Source organism: Cuculus canorus, chromosome Z (genome assembly GCF_017976375.1).
Source record: "Cuculus canorus isolate bCucCan1 chromosome Z, bCucCan1.pri, whole genome shotgun sequence".
NCBI classification, from domain to species: Eukaryota; Metazoa; Chordata; class Aves; order Cuculiformes; family Cuculidae; genus Cuculus; species Cuculus canorus.
In genome coordinates, this window is record NC_071441.1 from 15,571,181 (window position 1) to 15,596,189 (window position 25,009).

At 41.1% G+C, this 25,009-nt stretch overlaps 1 protein-coding gene across 4 annotated transcripts in view; it reads right to left on the minus strand.

Moving 5' to 3' along the window:
- Positions 1-659: 659 nt before the first annotated feature.
- The window catches only part of KANK1 (KN motif and ankyrin repeat domains 1), a 127,104-nt gene continuing 102,754 nt past the window's right edge, over positions 660-25,009 (minus strand). For 3 of the 4 annotated variants that reach the window (XM_054055124.1, XM_054055125.1, XM_054055128.1), the window contains 9 exons: positions 15,771-15,989; positions 14,858-14,966; positions 13,499-13,708; positions 11,710-11,797; positions 8,793-9,012; positions 5,556-5,698; positions 4,834-5,034; positions 2,275-2,373; positions 660-1,659 (listed from right to left, as the gene is read on the minus strand). In XM_054055124.1, the coding sequence (XP_053911099.1) occupies positions 1,597-1,659; positions 2,275-2,373; positions 4,834-5,034; positions 5,556-5,698; positions 8,793-9,012; positions 11,710-11,797; positions 13,499-13,708; positions 14,858-14,966; positions 15,771-15,989 (1,352 nt within the window). In that variant the 3' untranslated portion in view covers positions 660-1,596. Of the gene's footprint in view, positions 1,660-2,261; positions 2,374-4,833; positions 5,035-5,555; positions 5,699-8,792; positions 9,013-11,709; positions 11,798-13,498; positions 13,709-14,857; positions 14,967-15,770; positions 15,990-25,009 lie in introns of all 4 variants that reach the window. The other variant, XM_054055126.1, reaches the window with a different exon arrangement.

Below are 25,009 nucleotides of genomic sequence, written 5' to 3' on the forward strand. Positions count from 1 at the left end.
GGCCAATTTAGACTAGACATAAGGAGGAATTTCTTCACCACGAGAGTGGTAAGACACTGGAACAGGTTGCCCACAGAGGTTGTGGCTGCCCCATCCCTGGAGGTGTTCAAGACCAGGTTGGATGGGGCCTTGGATAGCCTGCTTTAGTGGGATGTCCCTGCCCATGGCAGGGGCGCTGGAGCTAGATGATCTTTAAGGTCCCTTCCAACCGTAACTATACTATGACACTATGAACTTAGGATTTGTTCCAACTATCTTGCCCTTCACCAAGGTGCTAGGACTGTTTGGAATATAAAGCTATAAGGCTTCTATTTCAATTGGTAAGTACTTTGCAGTTCAAGTGAACTGCTTGAACACTATCCTTCAGTGCCTCGCCGTAAGGCTTTACATGGCCAAGATGGGTCACTTCTCACCCGAACAACAAACAGTCCTTCCTTTGCAGCACGTGCAAGACCAGCAAAGGAAGATCAACTTGCACAAAACTTAAAAAACTCTGCCAGTCAGCACAAAAAACCCTAGTTTAAACACTGATGCTGTTTACCTGCCCCCCCCCCCCCACCAAGGGTTGAGCTATCCAGTCCTCCCAGCTTTGCTGTTTTGCTGCTGCAATTGTAATGTGCAGCATTTCTGGATGATGACAAATCACACATAAACCAGGAGAGGAGTTAAACAGCGTAATGAAATTTTATTCTGAAAATATGGCAAGAGTCTAAGGCACTTCAAACATTTCAATACACATGACTAAAGTGAATGTGACAAGGTAATAGCATTCCATAAATATGCACCAAGAACTATGCTCAATTCTGCTCAAGGGGAATATACAGCTGGTACCTCTAATTTTACTCTCCAACAAACATGTATGGAGCTTATAGACTGACACAGTTAATAAAAATATGGTAACAGGATATGTAATTCTTTGTGGAGGTTTCAATTATTAAGGAATATAAAATGTTGAAAATACTGTGCGAGTTAATTTTATAGATACTAGTATCTTTCATATAAAAAGTTATACATTATCCCCAATTAGCAACAACTTATTTAGTGAACTTCAGACCTGACAAGAGGTTCTATCCCCAATACCTACCCACTCACCCACCAGCTCAAGATCCACGGAGCTGACTTTATAAGCAATTGCAACTTCTGCATTTCAAAGAAATTAAAAACATCAAAATCATGTTGGAATGAAATCTTTGAAAAGGTTACTGTGATGAAGTCTAGGCACAGTAAATATGAGTATGTTTTAGAACGATTAAAAACAAGCCACCAAAAGACCGCTGCATGAATTGCTTAGAAGTCTTAGGCTGCATATAACATCAGAAAGGGTAACCTATAGCAAAGAGAAACAGGATTTATGCCATATGGAAAGACAAGTAGGTGCACAAAAGAACAGTTCTTGCTAAGGCTCTCAGCTGAACACTATTTAACTATATGCTTTCTTCAAGTTTGCAGTTTTCTATCTTTAGCACTAGATCTCTGCTTTCACTTTGCTGGTGAGTTCAGGCACAAGACAATTACATTCAGTATCTGTCTCAGTAAAACAGTAACATTTAGCAGCTTAAAGATGGCATAGAGATTCTTACAGATATTCACGTACTACTACTCAAACGTGGCTCTGTGGGTGGGACCAGGAGATGTCTTTCTGCTAAGCCTAGGAGTGCCCTAGAAAACAAAAAAGAACAATTTTTCTAGCCAGCTGAATGAAAAAACAGCAGTCACAAGCACCATTCAATCCCTTGCCTTTAATTGCACAGATTAATTTTCCTTTTTTTTTTTTTTTTTTTCCATTTTATGAAGAACAGTGCCTGCTGTCCTACAGCCTACTAATTAAGAGTGCATGTTGTTTAGACAGTGAAACATTCAGCAGCAGTTTATTAGGAGAGTATGCCAGGGCTTGGAGAGCAGGGCAATAGTTGCCAGAACACCTAGGACAGTTTTAACTCCACAGTCAGCTGTGTTTTGGTGACCAGGTCAATAATGAGCTTTACAAAGATGAAACAGCACCTCTGCACAGAGTGCAGTGAATCCTGCTTGTGAGCTATCTGTTCCCATAGATAAAAGGAAGGAGTTATCCTTCAGCCAGGGTTCAGCTTTCTGCAGTCAACCTGTATTTAAAATTGTACATTCCACTTAACAGCATAAAAATTAGCCTATGAATAAACTTGAAATTTCAAGCTGCTGTACAGCTGCCAAGGTGTTAGCTTTTTGTTCATGTTTTACTGTTCATGTTCAGGAGCAGAAAACTAAAACATAAACTGCAGGACCTTGTGTACTAACCGGTGACTGGGTTTTGGAAAAGTTGACATGGGCATAAAGGAGAACCGCTATGTCCTTGTGTCCGGCTTCAAGGGCTATTGAAAGTGCTGTGCTGCCATCCTGAGAGAGCAAAGGAAGAAATAAGAGAATTAGTGCTTTTGTTGATAAACAGATCTCTTAAAAGCCCTACCATCCCACAGAGAATGGAAGTTATGAAGCAGAGGCCCTACTGCTCAGGCAGATAGTGGGGTTAATTTCAAGTCTCATTTAATTTCTTTTATTATAATTAACTGACAATAAGCCTTGTATTGCTGTTTTATGAGACAGTCACAAGGCATCATAATTTCTCTCAATAAGGAGTCACGATTATTGCTGAGGAAGAATGAACATGCCGCTATCACAGTAACGTTACATGTAGGGCAGTGTAACACCAGTGATTTCAGAAGAGTGGGCTGACTCAGAAAAACTACAATATCAGTGAGGAGTGGAAGAAACTATAAGGGAGGGATAAACACTAATCAAATATCATGCTGTTTTACAGAGAAATTACTGTGTTAAAGCTCCCATTAGCACTAAAAGCAGTTGCATTCATAATTTCAAATGCTCCTTGATGGAAGGTTACTACAAACAAATGAACTTTCCTGGTTAAATACCGTCACCTCAGATTCTGAGAAGATACTACTGCTTTCAGAAACCACGGTTGTTCAGGCTTAGAAACAAGAAATGCTTTTGCTGAAAGATAGTTTCATTGACCTCCTGTCTTCCCTTAGGCCATGTCTGCTCCAGAAAGAAGATGTCAGACAATGTGTGATGTGAACCCCTGAGTGAGCACACTTGTACAAAGCTGCTACATCCCAACTTTGCCTTCCTCGTTTTCTCACCTTCCTGAAATTGGTGCATCATGTGGCTACCACCCTCTGCTCTCTGGTGGTGTTTAAATTATAAGTCAGGCAGCTACAACTTCAGCACAAATCTCACAGTAGCACTGTCTAGCTACAAGCTTCTGTGCACAAAAGTTTCCACAATAACGCCAGTATTTGAACTATCCTTTCATAGGGATCACCTCTTATGTTAGCTCTCTGAATGGGGAACGTTTTCCAGCCACTGCTATAGCACTGGTATTAAGAGAGGTTGGCACCAATTTAAGGAAACCGTAAACCCATTCTCCAGCGTGTGACATGATGGACAGCATCCAATTGGAAAGTCTTCTTATAAGACAGCAGAGAGTGATTATACATAAATCTAATTGTCCTGAGCAGACACGGAGCTAGAAGAGCCGTCCACTACAGTGCAATATAGCACACTACAAATACTTCACAGTCAACACCAAGAAAAGCCACACTCTTAAAGAGATGCTGAATCACTGCCAGAGTAACACACATCAGAAGGATGAAGCTCAGCTTACTACTGATCATGCTGACTGGAAAAGCATCACTGTCACATTCGGAATAGCCAGGGGAATGCTAAAAATTTCATAATCTCACAGCACTGACAAACTCATTATAAAATGCGTAAGCAGCAGGCTGTGCTTGGGAAACAGTACCCAACAGCCTGCAGGAGTCGTTAAGTGTCACGTCTCCATAAAGACTCTCATTATTGAGTTGGTGATTAATAGTGCTAACAGCATCCAGACTGCAGTAACCCGCAGTTTAGACTGCCCCTAAAAGTATTTGTTACACTGAGGCCTTCTTATAATTTTCCCTCAGCGCAGTTGTTACCACTGGCACCATTGTTCAACTGAGCCAGCTCCTGCAGTAGGTCAGTGAATGAACAGAAATGACGTCTCTGCCCCTCTGGAACAACTTCATCAAGTAACCACACACTGCCCTCCCAGATCTCAAACCTAGGCTCCATTTCAATGCTCAGTGGGTAAAGGAACAGGAAGAATGGAAACGTATCCAAGAAGTGAAGTTAACAAGTACACAGTACTGGCGAGAAATGAGCTGAATCAATATTTTTGTCTGCTGACAGTGTCGACTGCAATGATCCTTGCTGACAAGAAATACCCAAAGGTCTTACTGAGCACTGAAGTCACAGCCTGTATCTGTTTATTGTCAGGAAAATGTAGCTTCATGACTGAGACCAAACCTGTAATCTCAGAAGTCATGGTGGAGATACTGTGTGAACAGCCTGTGAAGAGAACTGTAGGCTTGATGTTTGCCACGGACACAGAAAAGCAACGCAGCAAGGCTGTTATGTCACCAGATAAGGTCCTAACTGAAAATTGGAAGATTCCTGGGAAAGGGAGAAGGAATGTGAATTGGGAAGATGTTTTACCATAAGCTAGCAAATGTTTTTTCTGTTGTAGCCACAGCACACCTACAGCTAACCATAAGAATTGCTACTAGCTAGGTCTGTTAAAAAAAACCAAAGATACTAGCCAAATAATCACAGCACTTGCTACCACTAAGCACAGGATTCATGCATTTAGTATGAATGAATGAATTCATTCTGTGCTGTGAGTCAGAGATTGATGTAAGTAGATTTCAGCAGCTCTTCGCTTCATCAAAAAAAATTAATTAGAAAAAAATTCCAGAGTGGAGAAGCTATCCAATGAAACACAGTGGAAAGGGAACTCACATTGTCCTCTAGGGTGCCATTACACCCAGGCTGTGCCAGGAGAAGTTTGACAATCTCTACATGTCCGTGTTCACTAGCACACATCAGAGCTGTAGAGCCCTCGTCGTCCTGGATATTGACATCTGCACCACAGGCCAGTAAAGCTTTAACCATGTCTATCCGCCCATGACTCACAGCTAGCATCAGTGCAGTCTGACCAGCCTGCATAGAAAGAAGAGGAAAACCCAAATAATTACACAACAGGTGACAAAGCATGCACACTTACTTTTTTGGCACTGTCCTTCTTCTGAGGGAAAAACGAAGATTGTTATTTTATACAGAACTCTCAAGGTTCTGCTTGCCATTATTTAAGTACCTTTTATGCTTAATATATCCCACATTCACACAGCTATTTATTAAATTAATGGAAAATATCAGATCTATTTCCAACCATCTGGAGTTCCTTGGAAGGAACTAGGTGGTAAAGAATTTGTAAATGTCTCCTAAAATTCAGTAATGGTTCTTTTATACAATACTCAATCTTCATTTTTAGAAGAGATCCAGACTTGAGGCTCGCTTGTTCTTCCGTGGCTCTCAAAAACATACACAGAAACATCAAAGACTGCAGAGGGTAACAGTCAATGACTGCAAAAGCTGAACTGATGGAGCAGGGATAGGAGCATGGAAGGAAAGGTAAGAAGACACAAGAGTGCGAATGGTGTCTTATGAACCATTTGACTGACCTGGCTGGCTTTAGCATTCACATCCCCACAGCTGAACAGTTCCTCCACTATCCTCATATCCTTCTCCGCTTCCACAGCTGCAAGTGCTGCAAGCATGATGGGGGTATAGCCGGCCTTGTTCTGATGATTTACATTACAGACATCTGCAGAGGGATGACATAATTTCTTTGGAAAGCAGGAAACCAAAAAGCAGCAATTGTAATAATGAACAGAATAAACTGTTAGTAGAGCAGCCTATAAAAAGCAGCAATTGCTCTCATAATGGAAGCAGTTCAAGGGAAAGTGAAGAAAAAAATAAAAAGGAGTACTCTTGAGTCTGAGAAAGAAAAAGATTCTCTTCTACTACACGTGCAACACAAGAGAGAGCACAAAGCCATTTCATAGGTCATCATTTAGGGATTTCTTTCTGTGTTTTTTCCCTTTTGTAAAAGCAAGGGGTCTGAAATTTGTCACGACTGTTGGGGTCGTGGGCCTGAACCCCAGGAATACCATCAGGAGAGTCTTTAAGCCCCTCTTCTGGGGTGATATGCACTATAAAACAAAAATGGCCCAGCAACACAGTCAGTGGAAAAGCTGCTTGTCCTCAGCACAAACATTTTCCTGTAACTGCTGTTATTTCAAAGATCTGCAAGTGTACTCTGACGTGTTTGGAGCTGCAGAAAAAAACCCTTTTAATTATAGACTGTTTCCAGCTCTACAGAATACTTAACTGTGAACAAAAGTACTCCGGGAACAAATATAGTCAAGTCCTCTGACTAACGCCAGCAGCTGACAAGAGTTCTCCTTTTTCCTCAAGTCTAACTTCCAGTCTGTCTTTGCTCCTTACACTGTGCAGAAATCCAGCAGGGCTTATTAGTTAACCAGGCAGCAGGCCTTTCAGTATGCTAATCGTATTGGAAAGCAAGGACTCGGACATAAACAGTATCTCTAGACTTGTTATCCACAGATATCTTAACAAGCAAAAATGTTCCAGGAAATTCTTCACATTTATTGCCAAAGGCTTTTTGTCCCTTTCTTTTTTCTTAAAGTGAAAAGAACATCACAGAAGCAATACAAGTGCAGATGTAAGAAAATGCACATTTTTTCATGTTCCTGTGCTACCTTATAAACAGTAGCTCAACCTTACTTTCAGAAGTCACTGCTATGAAACCACTGATGCCACAGAACATGACACACTGCTACATGCATTACTTTATAAGTAATGAATAATTATTGGAAGTGATGATGCTCTCCTACACCTGATTAGAATATTTCACTAAAGTGTGTTTTCTGAGGTCAGATTTCACCTCCTTTTCTATGTGGCTAATGAGTGGAGCTATTTTTCTATTTGTCTTCTTGCTAACACTGCATGGTGATACAGAGGAATCTCTTATCTCATCTGCTCTTCCCACCAAACACACAGACATAGAATTCTTGAACCAAGAATCTGCCCATGATATAACCACATTGCAAAGTTGATGATTTAGAAATCATCAAGAGGATGACTGTTGAAACCTGAAGTTTTCCTGTTCACAAATATTTTCCAAGTGTACATGCAGAGTGCTCCTGCACACCTGGCACAAGTCATAGTTTTTGGATTTTCCAGTTAAAACCCACTGTCTTCATAGGAATACAGCAGCTGCTGTAAACTACAGGAGTCCTGACTTCCAGCAACAGATGAATGTGCTATCACTACCCCGAGATACACTGAGGGGCAGTTTTCTCCCACCGCTGGGCCACAGAGCCAGCCTGCTGCATTTCACTGTGCTCCTGACATTCCCCGCATTCCCCAGCCATGACTCACTCTTCCCAACAGGCTGCCTTCAAATAGGACCGGAGATTTCAAAGTGCTCTTTCCTGCCAAGGAAGGCTTTGCAGTGACATACGTGCTGGGTTATCAAAGCTGAGATTTGTATCATTAATATCCTTGTTTATCTGATGTTACCCTTCTTGTTTCATAAATATTGTTAGGCTAACACTCCAACTATGTTGCTGGCCGAGGTAAGCTTCACAACCAACTGTGATAGGTTTTGTAGCTACTTTAATGAAAGAAACATAAGTCAAGGAGAGAAAAACAGGCTTAAACAGATTGCATCCTGCATGGGACCAGCTCCAACATATGACACTTTCTGCTCACTGCTTTCTAGCTTGAAGCATGTAAGGAGCAGATGCTCTGGACTCTCCCCTCTGCCACTATCTTCTCTACATGTATGTGGAAAGGGAATTGAGAGAAGAAAGTAACAACAAAAGCAACTATATGAAGCATTATGACATTGCTCATCAATCATATAAATGCTCCTCTATGGCAGAATGCCATACTGCTCATTTCCCAAAGGAGCCACTGTGGTGAACAGAAAAAGCTTTTGTACTGTTCCAGTAAAATTAAGCTAGACTGGTTTGAGTGTTTAACATGGACATTTACACCTGAATGCATATTCCTCCATCCTACCACTGGCAAAGCAGCAGCTGTGCTGCCTCAGGATATGAAACTGTTGAATTGGGGAGGGCCATGAAGATAATCAGAGGGCTGGAGCACCTCTGCTGTGAAGACAGGCTGAGATAGTTGGTTGTTCAGCCAGGAGAAGAGAAGGCTCCAGAAAGATCTTATAGCGACTTTCCAGTACTTACATGGGGCCTATAGGAAAGCTGGGGAAGGACTTTTTAAAAGGGCATGTAGTGATGGAATGAGTGGGAATAGCTTTAAATTGGAAGGGGGAAGATTTACATTAGACATTACAAAGAAATTCTTCATGCTAACAGTGGTGAGACACTGGAACAGGTTGCCCATGGAAGTTCTAGATGCCCCCTCCCTGGAAGCATTCAAGGTTACGTTCGATGGGGCCTTGGGCAGCCTGGTCTAGTGGGAGGTGTCCCTGCCCATGTCGGAGTGTTGGAAACAGATGATTAAATTTTGAAGTTCATTCCAACTAAAACCGTTCCATGATTCTTTTGCTGCTGCACTCGGACTACAGGCCAAGAGTCAGGGATCTACCTATCTGTTTGAAATACTAACCGACTCTGTACATAATTTACTTGAGTGTTTCTGTAACTTCTTCAAGAGCCATCACCATCACTTCCAAAGCTAGCAACAGAAACAAGGATTCTAGACTACCCAAGTGAGCCATGATGCAACTGTTAACAGTTAGAACAGCTGCTATAGGACACTCAAATTTGATCCCTTGCTCATCAATAATTTTACCCACGAAGACTGCAAAGAACGAAAATAATTTAAAAAAATATGCCAAGAAGTCAACCTACTTGCATCCAGAAGAAGCTTCACAATCTCAAAGTTAGAATGTGAGACACTGTAATGCAGAGCTGTGTTTCCATTTCCATCTGCCATGTTGATGATATGTCTGAGGACAGCAGGAGAAATCTCTTCAAAAGCAGTTATGTAGTCTCCAACCATTTCAGGGACAGCTGACTTCTGACTTGAGACACGAAACCACTCATGCTGGATGGTATTTAAACAAAACCTCTGCCAAAACCAAGACAGAAAAACTTACATATAGGTAATCCATTTAAAGGATTTTCCATCGCGCAAGTCAGTGATGCAGGATGTCAGGCCTTTTTTAGTCAAATGTGGGAAGAAAGTATTCAGCTCACAAACAAGCTATATGGACTGAAGCTTCCCCTCTGACTAAAATCCTCTTTAAAGCACCAATTGTTTACTTCCTCTCATTTTACCAAATTCTCCGGAATGGTTCTCCTGTGAGGGCACAGAATTTTAGGATGAAATTACTCACAGAATTTATGGATATTAAATACTAGTGAAGAGAAAAATGACTTGGACTAACAATTTCCATTAAATATTTAACTAAGTTTATAAAACACTAATGAACCTAAGACTAAGAGCAGTGGGAACACACATTTCTTGGTGATTTAAAAGCACAGCATGCTAAGTCAATTAGGACCAATTCCAAGGCATGAGTTATCAAATGCACAAAATATAGCAGAACCGGCTGGACAGCACTTCTGCAGAAGAGCTGGGCATTACAGAGGACCACTAACTGAACCTGAGTCAACAACACCACACTAATGAAAACGTCAAATACTGTTTTGGAGTAACTTACATATGTAGCTTCCATCACATGTGATGTAGTCCCTTCTCTCTGCCTAGCATTTTTGAAGCAACAGCTAGACTACCTTCTCTGGTCCAAGCACTCAATGATATAAAAGACTCGGCTGAAACTGGTGAGCAGTGAGAACCATTAGAAATCAAGGAAATCTAACCCACAGGACAAAGAACTTAAGATGCTGTGCTGAAAAACAAATGAGGAAAGGAGCATCGTAACATTTTCACAGTGCAAAAGGCTGCTGCAGTGAGAAAAGAGGGAGCCTGTTCCTCACCTGCAGGATAGATGGCTGTAGTAGTATGGGATTTCGACAGCAATATTCAGGATAAACTTTCCCATTGATATGGACTGAGGATGGAGGGGTAGGAAACCCTTAGGCCAGATAACTGTCTGTTGGGAACAACATACGTAGAGCAGATCTAGCTGCAAGCCAACAGGGCTCCTGCAGTCACTGCCAGCTCTGATTTTCTGAGACAATTTCTCTAACCTGGAAGGACCATCGTGTTCTTTTTGTCTTCTCAAAAATCCCCACCTACAAGGTGGCCAGTATGTTCAAGGACAATTTTGCACAGAAAACACTCAGCATGCTTCTCCAGCCTCTAGGGAAAACACAGAGGACCTGTACCAGTAGCTCTAAAGGGGCCCCCATGTCTGGCAAAGGGAAAATATTCTATATGTCAGCACTACATATATATCTGTACTACACATACAAGCATTTATACAGAATACTATATACCAGTACTACTATAATAAAAACTTAAAAGTTTCAACTGTTTGAGTCAAAAGACCATGTGTATTGTGAACGTACAGAGTTAAAACATGGAAGTGGTGATAAAGTGACACAATTTTTTTTTTTTATTTTAGGCACTACTGAGAGCAAAATACCACTAGGAAATTATTTTTACAGTCACAGTACTACAGGTACTATTAAGTAAATGTTACATTTATTTCAATTTAAGTAACCCATCACATCCCAAAAGGAGCAGTCTGCAGTTCTTTCTGATGTAAACAGCAGCTACAAGAGGTGAGTATGCTGGAAGAGATTAGGACAATTCGTCTGCATCCATAGCTGTACTAAAGTTTACCCTTTTTGGACAAGACCTCTTTATCTGCAGACAGAGAACAAGAGCTGATTAGGCTGCATCTTCCACCTTTAAGGCTCACTTGAGCTGGCAAACACTTTAAGAATAACAAAGAAACATGTAAATTCAAATTATACTGCCAACGCAGAGATTATGACCAGGTTACGCTATTTTTGACACTTTCAACGCTGACTGCACCTGGAGCATTTGTTGTTTCAATGCCTAAACTACTCCTGAAGGACTGACACAGAGTTAAAAACTACCCATCACAACTGTATTAAACATTGCCCTGCCAACATATGTCAGAAATGGACACAGATGATACTTGTCTCTGTGTCGTACAGACAATATTACTGTCTTCAAGAAGCTGCAGATGCTCTACCATAAAGGAGACTGGTACTAGACTGTTGCCTTTTGCACTACCACACAACTGTAACAACTGCAAAATTCAATTTCGTATCACTAAGCAGTGTTCATTTTCTTTCAGATTGCCCTCACAAAGTAGCATAGGCAATTCTTATATGAGGCATATAGCCAATTCCTGTATGAAGCAAACTGCACTGATAAAAGCTGCCAGTGCAGTGAGCCAGACAGAAACAGTACCCCTGCACTTAGAAGGAGGCAGAGCACGTGCAGTTTCAGAACAGACTGAGCTTTTGTTAGGGGGAGAAATAGGTCTCTCACCCCTGCAGTCTCCAAATGTGAGGCCTGAAAGCCACCCACAGCAGTTCAAAACCAATGCTTACAAAAATAACATGGGAATGTAGGGTTGTGTTGAAACTGCACTTTCATGTTACTATTTTTCTGTCTTGGGAAACAACACCCCAGCACACAAAGCACAAGTACATTCTCTGGACAAAAGTCTCCTGATAGAAAAAGCACTTTGTGACTCTTTCAGGAAACACAAAATCCTCTTCTGCCTTGCCATTGCAGTGCTGGGCCTGCAAACCCAAAAGGTATCTCTCCCTGAAGCTTTTTTGTTACAGCTCAGAGATAATTTTGCCATCCATTGCTTACCACATCTTTGTTGGTCAATGCCTTAGGGTCATCAATGTTGTTTCTCAGCAGGTGACAGGCAGAAAGCATCTTTTCACTTAGTTCGTATCTGAGGGAGACACCAGAATACATGGCATGTTTCAATTTTTCTCTTGATGTTCCATTGTAGAAACATTTACCTTGCTGAAAGTTGTGTAGGAATGAATGTTCCCAGCAAGCCATCAGCTGCTGCAATGCAGAAGCTGCTCTGACAGCATTTCTCTGCAAGGAATCCCTTCATGGTGAGTGGAGCCACTGGCAGGGCCATGGATGTCCGCGAAGAGGAAACATGTGTTTCCCAGACGTATGTGGGAGCAGCAGTGGGAATGGAGATCAGGCAACCCATCGCTTCTGTGCTTTAGACCTGGCAACCCTTCTAGTGGAAATTCTCACCTACTGCTGTACTACCACACAGAATGTATTATATGCTCTCTGCTTTGATTACTTGATTAACAAGAGGAAATGCCAACACTTCTGACGGAAATGGAATTAACTGGTAGGAAAGGGCACATGTGGTGCCTCCCTGGTTCACTGGAACCAGTCTTTCTCATCCTGTCCAGTCTGGAAATTTAGCTTCTTTCTCCAGTCCACCTCTATGTTTTCACTTCTGCACCCTTTCCATTACAAATTTCAAAACTCAGGGAACAGGTGATAATAAGAATGCCCATCACTATGCCACACAGCACACCATGCTGTGGCTAGTGTCTCTGCCTACATCCTGCCACAGAGGGTAGTGGCAATCTCCCAGAAAAATACTCCCAAAAAGTAGAAAGCCTAACACATACATGTAAAATCGGCACTTTAGCCCTTCAGGGTTACAAGCCATCTGCTAGTAGTTCCAGAACAATTAACCACTGCCTGGACAACACTTGGTCCCACACGGCCATGCACCCTCCCTCTTCCCAGTGAAGGCACACGGCCAGTGGAGTCAGCTTGCAAAGAACAGGCTCCTCAAGTACATGTGGCTATCTAAGGTGTCCTAATGCCCTTCATCACCACCTCTTGCCGGTGTATGTATAAACTGAGAGCTCCCTTGAGAAACTGCCCCTATTTTTGTGTGACTTGTAAAATAACAGGCTACGGTGCTGTATAAATAAAGCTCAGGGCACTTCAAAACTCACAGCTCCAAGGCCTATGAATAGCCCTAAATTACAAATTTCTGCATCTCTTATTCAACAGTTGATAATTACAGATAAGTTTGATGCAAAGCTGTATCTCCAGAGAAACATGACACTAGTTTTGTCTTAGCTCTTTTACAACTATTCCACTCACAGAATTTTCTAGCACACTTGTAAACATCTGCCAAACTTAGAACTATGTTTGTACTTCAAGAAATCAAGAATCAGTAAAAATCACCACATTACTGCTTTCTGTGTGTCAAAAAACAAAGCTTTGCTGGTCAAATGATACCTTACACAGCACATTACCAGCAATTTGAAAAGTAACTTGGTCATGAAATTCCAGACAAGTGAGTGATGGTAGCCTTAAAGTATATGACAATATATGATCCGTATGAAGTATACGATCTCAGGGTTGGACAACCTCCTTGCTGCTGCACCTCATTATCTCACCAAGAAGTATCAGCCACAGCTGAGATGCTGTGGAAGGTGCAAATTGCAGATGTGGTCCCAGCAGGCTGCTGACCCAATGCATGTAGTTCATAACTCATTTGCTTGCTTATTTACTGTTTTACACAGCAGGCCTGCAGCTCTCATAGTGCAATGAGAGTGGTAATCCTCTGAAAGTGCTCAGGAGAGAGTGAGCAACCTACCTCTCTCTGATTTCAGCCTCCTCAGCCTCACACTCTGGAGGGATGCTTTCCTTCTCTGCTCCCACACCACAGACCTCTGAGGTGCAGGGCATGGACTGTCCCTCCACCATGTGCCGGTCGCAGGGGTACTCATGGCCCTCACACTCCTCGTCTGAATCCGAGGAGGAGCTCTCCTCAGAGCTGGAATCATCACTGGAAGTTGTCTCATACCTGGGGGGAGAACAGGCAGGGGTGTTTGCACAGTGCATTCAGCAGCAGTCAGCACTCACCTGCACTTGGGCCAAGCTGAAAAACATCTTGCAAAGGCTCAGCCCTCGTTTTCTACTCAGAGACCTTTGCTACTCACTGAATTCAGCGTCACTGCCAACTGACACTGTGATTATGTGCACAGTGTGTAATGAAAGAACAACCTATTTTAAACTGAAGTCTTAACACACCATCAGACCTTGTTTTAGCTCCAAAATGAAATTACTTTGTTCAGATTAAATTGTGTTGTTACTTTATAGGCAGAAAGAAGCAGGGGAGTTAACAAACCTATCTAAAGACAACAGCTACAATTTCTTCCTGTGACAATCAAAAAACTATTGATGTTTTAGGTGAAATACATGTGATTTGGACAATTACAATGCTGATTCTAATGAACTGTCTTGTCTCACCAACTTTAATAACTAACTAATGTGCTAAGCCTGTTCTAATGTACAATAATGATTTACCAATGATAACATTCCCCCACTGTAAGTTATAACACATCTAGCCAATTTAAGTGAAATGAAGTAACTGCAGTATTTAGGATATAAACTGCACAAGGCATTTATACTAAATTAAAACTAATTTGAGGAAAGGGCTAGAAAAGCTATATAAAAACAATTTGGTGAAACTATTTTAAAGTTCTTTGCAGCATTCTGCAAGGGTAAGTAATGTTATTCCACATTGTTTTCTGCATTTGTGTAGAAAAATTTAACCCAGTGCAAAACCAGAAAAGTTAATTTTTAGGCAGTGCCATCTCTTGCCGTATTGTTGCTGTGCTTGCCAGCCGCCAAAGGTATATTAAAGTTTTCCTTATTAAAATATTGCCTGAGAAACATTCCCATGGCTCTTTTAAGTTTGTTTAATTTTCATTGTGTTAAATTGGGCAGCAATATAAGCTAGAGGTACTTGAGACTGATGCCACGTATGACTTGCAAGCACATAAGGTTCACAGAGGATGAAGATGAGCTCAGCTTTTTCATTATTCCCTCCAACCCTTTAACTCAGCAAATGCACCCCAACCTAAAGGACAGGCAAAAGCTCACTGGTTCCTTCTTTCCTTCCAGTGTGAAAGTGCTACAATGACAGATTTCTTGGACCCAGGTCTCCTACCCGCCATTAATGCCAACAAACTGGAGGTTCTTCTTGGTGTTGGTCAGATCCTTTTTCCCATCCCTTTTCTTCATGATAGATTTGAGTGTATTTTCATTTTTAGTACATACTGTTGAAAAGGGAGACAAAAGACATGAATCAGTACAAACCTGTAGCTGGCTTTGACTGCAGCAGCTTTAGACATTTTTTCAAAACAAACAGCTTTCTGTTTTATTTACCAACTGAACCTGGGCTTTCTAATCTTTTTAATACACACAGTCATGGTGTGAGATGCACACTGGAAATACAGAGTAACACTTCCAAAAACACCTGAAAACAGAAAACTAGTTTAGCCTAGCGTTCACATCTTCCAACATGCTGCTAATCTTCACGAGTCTTTAGAATACTTTTTAAGAAAAGACACATTATTTTTCTATACTATTTGTGAAGTACTCCTAACATTGAAACGGGTTACTCTGTTCTGTCAAGAAGATCTTAATTCTTGGTGTCAGATGACAGTGGCTCATTGCCAGAATTAACGCATTAGTACAGAGAGCACATTTAACAATAACCTATTCAACAGAGGGGGGAAGCTCAATCAAGGCTGGTCTTTTAGATTTTAGTATTCACAGAATAACTTTTAAACCAATCTCTAAGCATAAGACAGGTAAAATACTCATAAAAATCTAAGTTTAAAAAAAAAATTAACCCTTTCTCTCTCACTACACATTCCTTATGAAGACACTGAATATTACTACAATCTGCCATTTAAAGCCCAGCTACTATCTGCAGGCACAAGGACTCACACTGTGATTTTCCCCATAGCTGCATGTTCTGCTTTTGCAATTTTGAGAACCCTGAAAATCTCCTTTAACTGTATTTCATATTCAAACTCCATCAGCATGATGAAAGGTGAATGTGAGACAGTTATTACCATAGAGGCCAGAGGCAAGCTGATCATCTGTCAGGTTAATTGGAGTGAGAGTTTTGTCCTGAGAAGAAAAGGACTTCCTTCCCCGAACGGCTTCCACCAGGGGACTCTTCCTCTCCTCCTGAGCAGGCACAATGTCCTGCTCCAATTTGAGCGTTCGCAAATTTGACGTTAAGTGGGTGTTTGCAAGTTGGCCGTGAGGGATGTACTCCAATGTAGCACCTGCCAGAGAACACAGTATGCATCATGGAGGAGTCAGACCAAAACATTTCCATCAACATTCTGATAAACTGGGATGAAAAAAAACAAAGTGGAAATAAAAAAGGGCAACACTTGTGCTCTACAATCCTCTTTACTGAAGTTCCAATAGGAAAAGGGTGTGATTGCTTGCAGAAAATAGAAGAAAAACAGCTGTGCGTTTTTCTTTCCATGAAAACACACAATACAAAGAAAAGCTATAAAGATATTTGCTTTAAAATGAATGAAGGGAGTGCTCCTTCCTTTTCCTTCTCTTTTGGTAGGTGTTGTGACTCCAACTTCTGCCACCCTGGCTCAGGGTAGACTCACTGAGCTGCTCCTCATTGACATGCCTGAAGAGTGTCTTCACAGATTCTGCATATTCCTTCTGCAAGAGCAGTGCCCTTTTATCTTAAGAGTTTTTTTTTAAGAAATGGCACTTTCATGAAAGCAGAAACTTTTCAGGAAACTTTCCTTTTTGGCAGCATTCCAGTAATAACGAATCTTATACACTTTACCCAGTTACTGAGACAACCCCTACAAACTCCCACCAACTGCATTTATTTATTTATTTATATATTTGCCCCCTGCCCCTTTTTTTCTTCTTTTAATTTTTTTTTTACAGGATTATACTGAGCTAGTAGTTAAATCAAATTCCAAACATTTGGGCAATACATTTTTTTCTCCTGATTTGCTGGCATCCACTTATTTTTTCCCTCTGTGTGTTTAAATGGCAGTAGTAATTACGCACACATTTTTACAGATTCTCCTGGAGTTCCTCCAGCTGTGCTATTATGACTGCTCTAAAAAGCTGCACAAATGCTTTTGCTTGTGGAACACCTTTTTTTCATGCACATTCTTCCTTAAATAACCTTGCTAGCATTTCAAGGAAAAAAAAGAATGTTTAACTTACTTCAAACACTATCACTTCTTTCTCTCCAAGGTTACTTCAATCACTTCTCCACAGTTTTATTCTTTGTATTTATCAATAATTAAGCCATGCCAATCTCATTCAAATAGATGAGTGGCGCTGCACAGGACACTAATATACTGTAGGTTAGGTAAATTCCAAATATTTGCTTTTAGAAACACAGCTGACATCTTTACTGCTCTTGCTAGACTGCCCTTCCCCCTCCATGCTTCACCTCACTATTGTTTTTTTCCCCCTATAATAGGTCATAATGTAGCTAATTTTTCCAAACATTGTCACCTCCCAGCAGCTTCCTCCACTTTGCTCTTGTTCCCACACAAGTCTCTTGAGTTCCCAAATGTCTTACCCCACATCTCTTTCCAAAGTGACTTATCCAGCAATGAGACCCACCACCCACTGCTTATGGCTTCTCCACTCTACAGGGGGAAGCTGCGTGTCAGGAAAGGCACATGGCAGGGTATTGGCAGACATGTCACTACAGGTAGAGCCAAAAAGCTTCTGCCTTTTCAGGGAAGCGTGGGGTGAAGGTGGCAGCTATTCCACAGCCATACCCCTGTGCAGGAACAACCCCTCAGGACAAAATGGGCACCCATAGAAATCAATAGGGAAGTTTGCCCTTCGTCCCCACTCTCTCCTTGTTTCACAGTGGTGACTGACTTCTGTCAAGTCTTTTCGCAACAAAGACCACTGTCCCTCATTCACCAGACAAGGAGAATAGGGCTGCCAAGGCGATGGAGTGCTCAGCCAAACCCTATGATTTTTAACTCCCTTAGCTGAAAAACAAAGAAACTGCCTCTCCCTCTGCTTCTTTGGACCAGTGACAGCTACAATTAGAGAGTACTGAACAGAGTAACTGCTCCCAATTGCAGCTGGTGGCTGCTGCCTCGGCTGGTTTTACCAGGTCACCCCTTCTGTTCCAGCCGCGCCACCGAGGACACAAGGAGGAAGAGGAGGAAACCTGCTCTGAAGCAGCAGAGATATGCAAAGCTTCCAAAGCTGCCCAGGTTTACCATCAGCTTGTCTCTCTGTCCTCCACCAGCCTTCACAGTCCTCCACTGAGAAGCACATGGGTGGACTTGTAAATGCTTGGAGCGGAGAGCAGCCGCTGGGATCTCGTATGACCTGAACAGACAGCGCCTCAGTACGCCCTGTCACCCGGCATCAGCAATATTGAGACCACCGGAGCCAGAACTCGAATTTCCCTAGGTGCCTTCCTTCTGCCCTGGGACAAAGCTGGGGAGGGAGCTGTAGGGTAGGATAGCAAAAAGGCAGGAGGGCAGTAGCAGACTACTCTTCCCTACATCACAGTCCAAAGCTAAACCTGCCACTGATGCAACTAGATCTCAGTAGGTTCCCAGAAGCACCACACGCGGTCAGGACCAGGGGCATGTTGCCCACGCCTTCAAACACAGAAGGAAAGGTCTTGCTTGGCCTCAGCAGCTGCCAAAAGAGGATGACAACAAGGTTGGAGGAAAGCGCACAACAAATACGCACGCATTAGTGAAACTGGCCAGTGCACTCATTCTCCCAACACAGCTGTTGGATGCCTACACTTACTGCGACTAGAGTACCCGGGGTTCAAGGAAAGACAGCTTTGGGCTCAACACGGCATTAATGCTGCAAGCTATTAATTAGCATTTAAGATCAGCTCTCAGGTCTTCCCCTTTACAAGACAGACAACATAAAGATGCTTGGAGAACAGCAACCTAGTGCAAATCACTCAGGGAAAATGGATGAAGGAAGCAGTTGTGCTTCACAAGCATTGTGGTCAATGCTTCAACAGATTAACCAACTGCTGCTCAAACCAAGAAGCTGAATGAGCTGTGTTCCCTCTCTCTTCTTTCCGCACAGCTACAGAGTTGCTGCCAGGGGCAGAGGCATACATCTCAAGTGTGGAAGTGAAACCCTGGCTGAAGATCGCTACCAGTCTACACAGACTTTGAAACAGACTCTTCATCTCGCCTCACGCAGATGTCAAGCACGCTTGCACAGAATCCTTCTCACCCAACACCAGGTTGTGGTGTACAACTCTGACAGTAAATCGGCCAACAGGTTCCACGCTTAGCCAGCCACTGCCTCAGGCAGACTCACCCTGCTGATTTTCCTTAGTTCACTGTAACAGGCAAATGATGAAAACCCACGGAAGTTTCTAATATTGTAGCTTCTAATAGCTACAATACTGTAATTTCTAATAGCTTAACTAACCTCAGCATGGAGCTGTCAGGAATTTCTACATGTATTTTGTACTACAGTACAAGATCTTGTAAAAATTAATGAGTAATCTAGAAGCAAAAGTATGGTAAGACAAAACAAAAAAATAAACACTCAACTGTTCATAAACACACAGAAAGTGCATCTCATCAGTTGCAGAGGGCAAGAAGGGGCTGTAGCATCTTCAGTAGTTCAGCCCCAGTGGTTTGCAGGAATGAGAGCACTTAATTTTTAAGTTTTTAGAAGGAACCTCTTTTCCTAACTCATTTGTACACTTTTGAAAATCTCACCAATTTAAACTAGAGTAACAGCTAAACTACCATACATCGCTACCAGATTACCCATGACATTTCTGACACCTATAAAATATGTTTTTGCTATTAAGATGCTATTTCCCTTCCTATCTGCAGACCTTCCCTCCAACTTATGAGTGCATGAGTAGCCATGTAGTAGGCTTATTCAGGGACTGGGTGAGTTTTAAATAGTATCATTTCCCCTGAATTTGTGCTGGACTCACGGTAACATAAGCCTGGCCTTTAACCGCTTTTGAAAAATTTCATTTAGTCTGACAGAAGCAAACCGAAGTATTACTATAAAAACAATTTAACTTGACAATACTTTAATGCCACTAGCGATCAAGAGAAGATAACATAGTTCTTTGACTGGAACATCACAAGCTTCTAGCTAAAAAGATGGTATGAGCTTGCTGCTTGTGTGGTAGCTGCATGAAGATTTTATATTTAATCTGTTCATCAGTGCAAGCATTTACTTACACAATATGTTCCTGACAATCCATGATACAAGCTATAAGCTCCCTATTAAAGACAGTGCGTAAATGTTGTCTGGAGCATATACAGCAAGGAAATACTTCTCTTTCACACTGCATGATTTCTTCATGGTAGCAATCAGCTCCCTGTGAAATTACTGTAACTGAAAAACACAAAATCCTTTCCAGTGGTCTTATCTTATTAAGCTGCTTTATGTTTTTTCATATCAATAAAAATATCATTTTTAATATCAATAATTTTTAATCTACTTTTCATTTGGTCTATGTATCAGAACTATAAAAGAATAAAATCCCACTTTACTAAGGTAAATAAAAAGGCAGTGATGACCAGACGTTATGTTTAAACATTTACAACCACTGATATTAACCCATCCACCTGATAAATGTGTTACTTTAAGACTAAGCACAGTTTCATTTTAAAAGGTACTTTTTAACCATTTCACGTTAAAAGTCAGTGAATTTAAAATTTCAGGACAAAAACATGCCACACATGAAATTTTTATATGAAAAGCCAACAGAAGCTTTAGAAGATTTACTGGGGGCCCAGGCATATGTAAATGTTCCAAATACCATTTGGCTCTAGGGAAAATGCTCCTTTAACAGGACATCTCCTTTAATAGGATTGCAAGAACAATCTCAATTTCATTTTCACTCTCACTTTAACCATTTTCTTTGTGTTGAGAAGCTGGTTTCCATCCTCAAGCTAGCTGAAGAAGCCAGTTTGTTGAAATTGGAGGTCAAAACTGATTCCTTTAATTGGATGAGACTAAGCACAAAAGATGACATGTCTGTGAAGTAGTTTATCATCTTATTTCTGAAATCTCTTTTCAAAGACAATGGCATGTGAATATTGGTGAAAGCCAATCCTTAATTTCTCTGATGGTGGATAAAAGCAACTCATGATGCTGGGCACAGCAGGAAGGTTGTCTCAGAGCTCTTCTTTCTCATTCATGAAGAGCTGGTTTTCTCAGCTGATACTTTATTGTTGCTGAAATACGACAACATTTCATCGGAAAAAAAGGAATCTCCTGCTATTAAATATTCATAGATGTGCCAGTTACCATGGGAGCTGAACTCTGAACAAAGTTCAATGCCTGAACATCATGTCCCTGTGCTACAGCATGGGGAGCAAACTGGGGTTTTACTCTTTCTTTTCCCTCAACATACAAGATAGTAGGCCTAAACTTGCCACTCCCTAAGGAGAAATAAATCTGAAAAAAAAAAAATTATACTGTGGCGAATTATAGTTTTTATTGACAGAAGCAGAAATGAGTAGATAGAGCAGTCTTCAGATTCAAACATTCCACATACTCTCACCAAAGAGTGAAAGAGCAAACATTCTAATCATAATAAGACTAATAGGCTCATGTTAACACATGAACAGGGAAAGCACATCATACCTCTTTAAATAAGTTTATGGAGATTCACTTGAATAATGTCTTTATAGGACAATTACCAACCACATCTCTGCTTCTCTTTTTATATAGCCAGATGGGTAACTAAAACAGAAAAAAAAACCCCAGCTAAACGCCTCAGCTCCTATTACAGAATTCACCACAATTTTCAAATGACATAGGTATTTGAGCTTTATATGTTACCACAACCAGCGTGTCAACTGGTATCATGTGCCATACAAAAAATGCACAAGAGGCACTGTATTCTAGGAGACGCCAGCCAGACACATGTGAACAAAGAGTACTCATCTGGCACACAGCAGGAACCGTCTGGATGACCATTCCACACCATGCTCTACCCTTCAAGGAATACTAAAAACGCTTCACGTACATCAGTCACCTTCTCCCTGCTGAGAGACGGATGGATCCTGTTTGTTATAGAAATGAGCACATCTGTACAGAAATTTAACCTGGTGACTAAAGCATGCATCTGTGCCAGAGCTGAAAGCAGGGGCTTCATTCACATGCCTAGACATAGACAACCATTCTGATTTGTAGCAGCCCACAGCTTTGCAGGGTCCTCTGACACACCCGTGCCTCAAAGAGCACAGGCTCCTAATCCTCCAAGCATGCCTCAACTCTTCAACTTGTGGTCCACACTGTCAGGAGGGGGCTACCAATCCATCAAGCTTTACAGTGTTTGAGAGAAAAAGCTGCAAACTTTGTCAAACAGAAGAGCTGTAAAAAGAAAACAGCTTTCTCTAATTCCGTACTGGTTTTGCATTACAAGTGATGACACAAAGAGAGAGATAATCATGGCCACAATACCTCCTTAGTCCTACACACCCACTTTGCAGAACCAGAGGGCTTCTCACATCACCATGATTCCTTCATTCTTTCCGTTGTCCCTCAGCCTGCCTCTCCAGGTCTGAATGAAAGAGCAGAAAACCTTGAAGCATGTTTCCACCAGATAGCGCATCTTGTCTTCCTGACCCCTGAGACTTTCCAACACCACTTGCTTCTCATGTCCTTTCAATCTCTCCAGTCTTAAGTCAAGAAGTTGCCTCCTTCCTCACAATGGTTACTGTAATGCTACCAGTCAAGTGCTCAGTCAGGATTGCCCCAAAAAATGACCATAAAATTGATACTCTAAAGATCACTGAGGCAAAATAACTTGCGCTTTCAGGTCTAATACGTTCAGTTAATTTTTCAGGGCAACAGTAAAGCAGTTGTTTTTATGTGACAATAATGTGACAATAAATGGAGAACCTGAATGCGCTCACCTCTCACAGTCCTGCTATATGCTGTCTGGTCTAATAAAGATAAAGTTAGCATCTTGGTTTGTCACCAACATTCATACAATCCAGCTAGACACAGACAGGGTGCCAATACCGGTTAATATGACTTTGTGAAGTGGAAATTGGCTTGTCCGTCCAATGCGGTTTATTTCCCTGAAGCCATTAGGGCTTCTGAAAGACAGTACATATGTAAATAGGAGTTGCTTAGTTACAGAAGTTAAGGTGTTTATTTTGCAATAAGCAATATACTAATTGCTAATAGACCTGGTTCAGAGATCACCACAGAGGTCGGCGTGGCTTGCATTTAATGTCAGCTGCAGAGTGAGCCAATGTCCCACTCAGGATGCTCTAGCTCTCACCGCTGCATCTCCATCGCCTGCCAGCCTGTGGGCTGTGAGTAGGCAGATGTCCCTGCAGCACACCCCCATCTCCCCAGAACTAGCAGGGAGAAAAATCAGTAAAGCTGAGAATCTGACTGATGTACAATCTCAGGCATCAGGAGCGCTATGGACCAAAAACCCTTTAACATGGCAAACTGGTACCCAAATCACATGCCTCAAAGCCAGCTCAGGTATTTTTGCTCTGGAAGGACCTGGCCTGTAAGACGTGCTTACTAAAGATGCTCTTTGAATAAAATATTAAAGACTACAACACTGCTGCTAATGTGAAAGCAGATGCTCCTTCCTCTATTTTCAGCCTGTTTTTCTAAGAAAACGAGGCTTGCAAGATCATGTTTCTTTCAATAATTTAAACCTGATTACTCATATTAACCAAGCCTGACTAGAGACTCATTACTCTGAAGGATTTCTGTATTTATACAAGCTGCAGAGAAGTCAGGCCAAGATGCCAGGCATGGAGAAAAGGATGCTGGTTGACTTCACACACATGACACCCACAAAGCTGCACCCAAAAGAGTTAAATGTGAGGAAAGACATGAAGAGCTCACAAGCTATCATGAGATACTGACGCACAGAAAAATAAAAAGCATTTATTAGTTCCAGTGCTTGCAGAATTATTTAAGTTAGTGCTTCATTCAGCAAAAAGCCCTTTACAGAAAAAAGTAATGCCTGATTTGTAAAACCACAGAAATAAGTAGCAAGACCAGCAGACAAAAGTAGTAAAGAGTATTTTCAAAATTAAGAGAAAAAGAAAGGGCAATATTTCAAACTTATGACTAATTTCCCACTCTGATTCTCTGTGGGTTTTATCTGCTACAGCCCAGAGTCTGATTTATGCAGCCAGTCCTAACATGCAGTTCTCACCAGGGACTAAGAAAGATTTTACACTAAGTACCCACAGCTAAAGATAAAGGCATTACAAGTTATAATAAAATTATTCCAGAATATTTTTATCAAGAATGTGAAATCTGAATCCGAGTATGAACTTCTTTAGTAATATATGATCCATTGCTCTGTCTGTGTCTAAATACTTTCATGTCTCTAGACTACGCATTTGATACTGTGCAGGAAAAGCAGGGAAAGGGATTGAGGATTTACAGCTAGTAAGAATTCTGGTTCATTGTTTTTCAAGACACTTCTACTGTCTCTTAGATACTAGTATTATACTTATAATAGTATCATTACTTGTAAGAAGCCCATACCAGAAACATAATATTGCATATATAGTATTATATTGCATTGCATACACACAGACAGGATATCATGTGTTTTCTCTATCACTACTTAAATGTTGCTTGTTACTTTACTACGGGAAGCTAAAATTTTTACTTCAACTCATTTAATGGATGGTTCCATTTAGTGCATGAACATTGAAAAGAATCAGATTTCCCAAACTGCCTTTTAACAAAAATAGGTAAATTTTAAGACAATAAATAAGCTGCAAGAGCTTTATATAGCAGTGCATTAGCCAGTAATATTATGCTGAGGTTAAATGGTATTTATTCAGGATTTTTTTTTTCCAATTCAGCACCCATGATACAGATCAACTTGCCCAAGTTTTTCCAGTCTTCTTAATCTCTTGTTTCAGCCACTGCATGGCAGGACCAAGAAGACAGTATCTAAAAGTTACTGCTAGGCATTATGTATTAGTTTTCAGCAAGCCAATATTTATAAATTTAATACCGATGTGGTTGGATTCACAAATAAGGTAGAAAAAAAATCTACATTTTAAATTAGACTATCACACACCCAAAAATAATAATAAAAACAAAGTAAGCAAGCTTACCTGAGGGAATAAAGAAATCCCTCAAATTAATTGTATGGATTTTAAAGTTAATAAATAAAATACAAGGAGTATTTAAATCTCAATTCTTGCCTTTCCTGAGTGTCACCAAATCCTCCACCAGTAATTACAGCTTATACCTTTCAAACATGAGGCTGTAATTAGGGATTAGGACAAACAATTATTGGAACAGAGAAGATGCA